We start from the raw sequence: 2,352 nt of genomic DNA, 5'->3' as shown, positions 1-2,352 counted from the left end.
TGAAGTTCTTGAAGGTTTAGATTCTCCCTGAGGTTTCACATGTTTACTGAGAGGATGACTGCGGGCAGATGTCTTATTCCTTTCATTGTTCTGCATTTGTTGATAGTTGAGGTAATTCTGTTGTTGCATTTGTAACTGCTGCTGGAAAGCCATGTACTCTTCTTGTATTTTCTTCAGTTGTTCTTCGTTGTTGTGATTCAGACCCATCATATTGTTCCCCATGTTGCCGTATTGTGTCAACAGGGACAGGTCGGGTTGATTGAAATAGGTTGGTTGTTGATTCAAGTTGGCCGCGAGCAGAGGATTGTACAGCTGTTGTTGCTGTTGGTAATATTTCTCGTATGGATTGACGTGGGATTTGTGTTGTTGACTCAGTGCAAACATTTCGTTGAATTTACTCATCTTGTCAAATGTTTTCTTGTGATGACTCTGATTAGTTGGATAGCTGGGTGGCGCAACATACGGAGACTGTCTCTTCTTCTGTGCATTCAGATAATCTTGAGAATGTTGATATGAATTTGAAGCTTCTCTTTTCTGCGCTGTTTGTTGATAGAGCTTTGTATCTTTCTGAGCCCGTTGGAATCCATTATACACGTCTTTGTTGTGATAGTTTGAAAACATATCCCTTATCGCATTATTATTTGCACTTGCGTTATTTGTACTCATCTTGGTTTTGTCAATCTCTTTTGTATGCATCATCATATCTTTTTGTATGACTTGCATTGTGTCGAATATTTCTTTGGGTGTATAGTGTGGATATGTGTTTTGAATTAGAGTGTATAACTCTTTTAAATAATCACCCTTTTCTTTGCTTTGTAACATATCTTTCATTTGATTTTGTTTCATCGTTTTATTAGCATACATTTCACTGTATTGTTTGTACATCAACATATTCATTATGTTATCAACATTATTATGTGCACCTTGGTTGGTAGGAATGGCTGCTTCTAAATTGGGTTGCATGAATGGGTTCAAAAATTCATTGTACCCCATAAACATGTTGTTCAATAGATCTTTATTGTTGTTGTTACTATCAAGATAGTTCAGTAAGTTTTGATCTGTAGCACTCGATGTTTTATTGATTTTACTGTACTGCTCTTTCAAATAATTCAATTGTTGATTGTAAATTAACTTCTCATCGTCTTTGTCCGTTGTTTGAATTAATTTGTGTAAATTGTTCAAACTTATGACCAACAGCTCGTTGTTCATTTTATTATAGTCAATAATGTTGGACATTAACTTTGGTATTTCGCGAGCAGGTGACGTCACTAAGGCTGGTAGTCTTGACCTTGGTACTAATAGAGGATCTGGAACGATTATGTTTGGATTAGACAAAATAGCTTTCAACTGATCAATTGGTTCTGAGTGTTCTATGGATCTATTTGTTGGTTTTACAAGAGGCTTGGAATGAAAATCAGCCATTTTTACGCTTTCTCTTGCTGTTTTTATTTTATTAGTAGGAACGTTATCAATGACAGGTGTCATAGTTTCATTGATTTGACTCAGTAGGATATCTTCACTATCACTGGTTAACAATTCAAGTAATTTGCTTTTTTCAGCATTCGCAGACATTTCTTCTGAACTTATTTTCTTAACATTTTTAGTCAACAATGATTTTATAGTTATTTCTTCTTTACATTGTTCATCTTTGGTCTTAGCACTTTCGTTATGCGTTGATTTGTCACTATTGTGGTTCCCGAGATCCAAGGGTTCAGTTTGTTCACTATTCATGAATAGCTCACTACTTTTTCGTATCTTAATAATGCCCACATTAGATTTATTTTCTTGTACTTCTTTAGCTTCGCCATTAGTTTTAATACTAAGATCGATTGTATTGTTTTCAGTGTTGTTGTCACCATCTGTTTGTACATTTTCCAAACTAATGTCAACTTTACTGACATTATCCAAACCTTTTGGATTTGTCTCTTGTTCTTGGTCATTTTCCGGTATGGGATAGATCATTGTTTCCTTAGGCAATTTTAATGTGTTGTGCAATTTTCCGCAAGAGTTGTCGTCAGTTTTTGCATCGTTTTCATTTGTTTTGTTTTGAATTTTCAAATTAACAGGATCTCCACTATTATTTACACAATCTAACCATCCTTTAATCGTCTTATTTGAACCATCACTGCTATGTTTCGATTTACAGTTATTAAAATCACTATGGTTACTATCACAGAATTCATTCAGGATGTCATTTGCAATCGAGTCAACACTATGTTCGGAGTGATTCCAAGATAGTGTGTGACCAACGTGAGGGATATTGCCACTGGATTTCAAAGGGTTGTGATTGTTATCAGTAATTTTTTCAAAGTTTAAATGATTTTTAATAGCAGATTTCTTTTCGCTAGCATG

At 34.8% G+C, this 2,352-nt stretch overlaps 1 protein-coding gene across 1 annotated transcript; it reads right to left on the bottom strand.

The window, feature by feature from the left end:
- Positions 1-47: 47 nt before the first annotated feature.
- On the bottom strand, positions 48-2,266 carry LOC103522582 (the record flags this gene model as incomplete). Its single annotated transcript, XM_008487682.1, has 1 exon — positions 48-2,266. A coding segment is annotated over one exon (2,219 nt), but the record flags the coding sequence as incomplete, so codon positions are not given.
- Between the last annotated feature and the right edge of the window lie 86 nt (positions 2,267-2,352).

The sequence above is a fragment of the Diaphorina citri genome, unplaced genomic scaffold, assembly GCF_000475195.1.
Source record: "Diaphorina citri unplaced genomic scaffold, Diaci psyllid genome assembly version 1.1 scaffold9452, whole genome shotgun sequence".
Taxonomy (NCBI): domain Eukaryota; kingdom Metazoa; phylum Arthropoda; class Insecta; order Hemiptera; family Psyllidae; genus Diaphorina; species Diaphorina citri.
The sequence above is the reverse complement of the archived record's forward strand: the minus strand, read 5'-3'. Positions and strand labels throughout refer to the sequence as shown.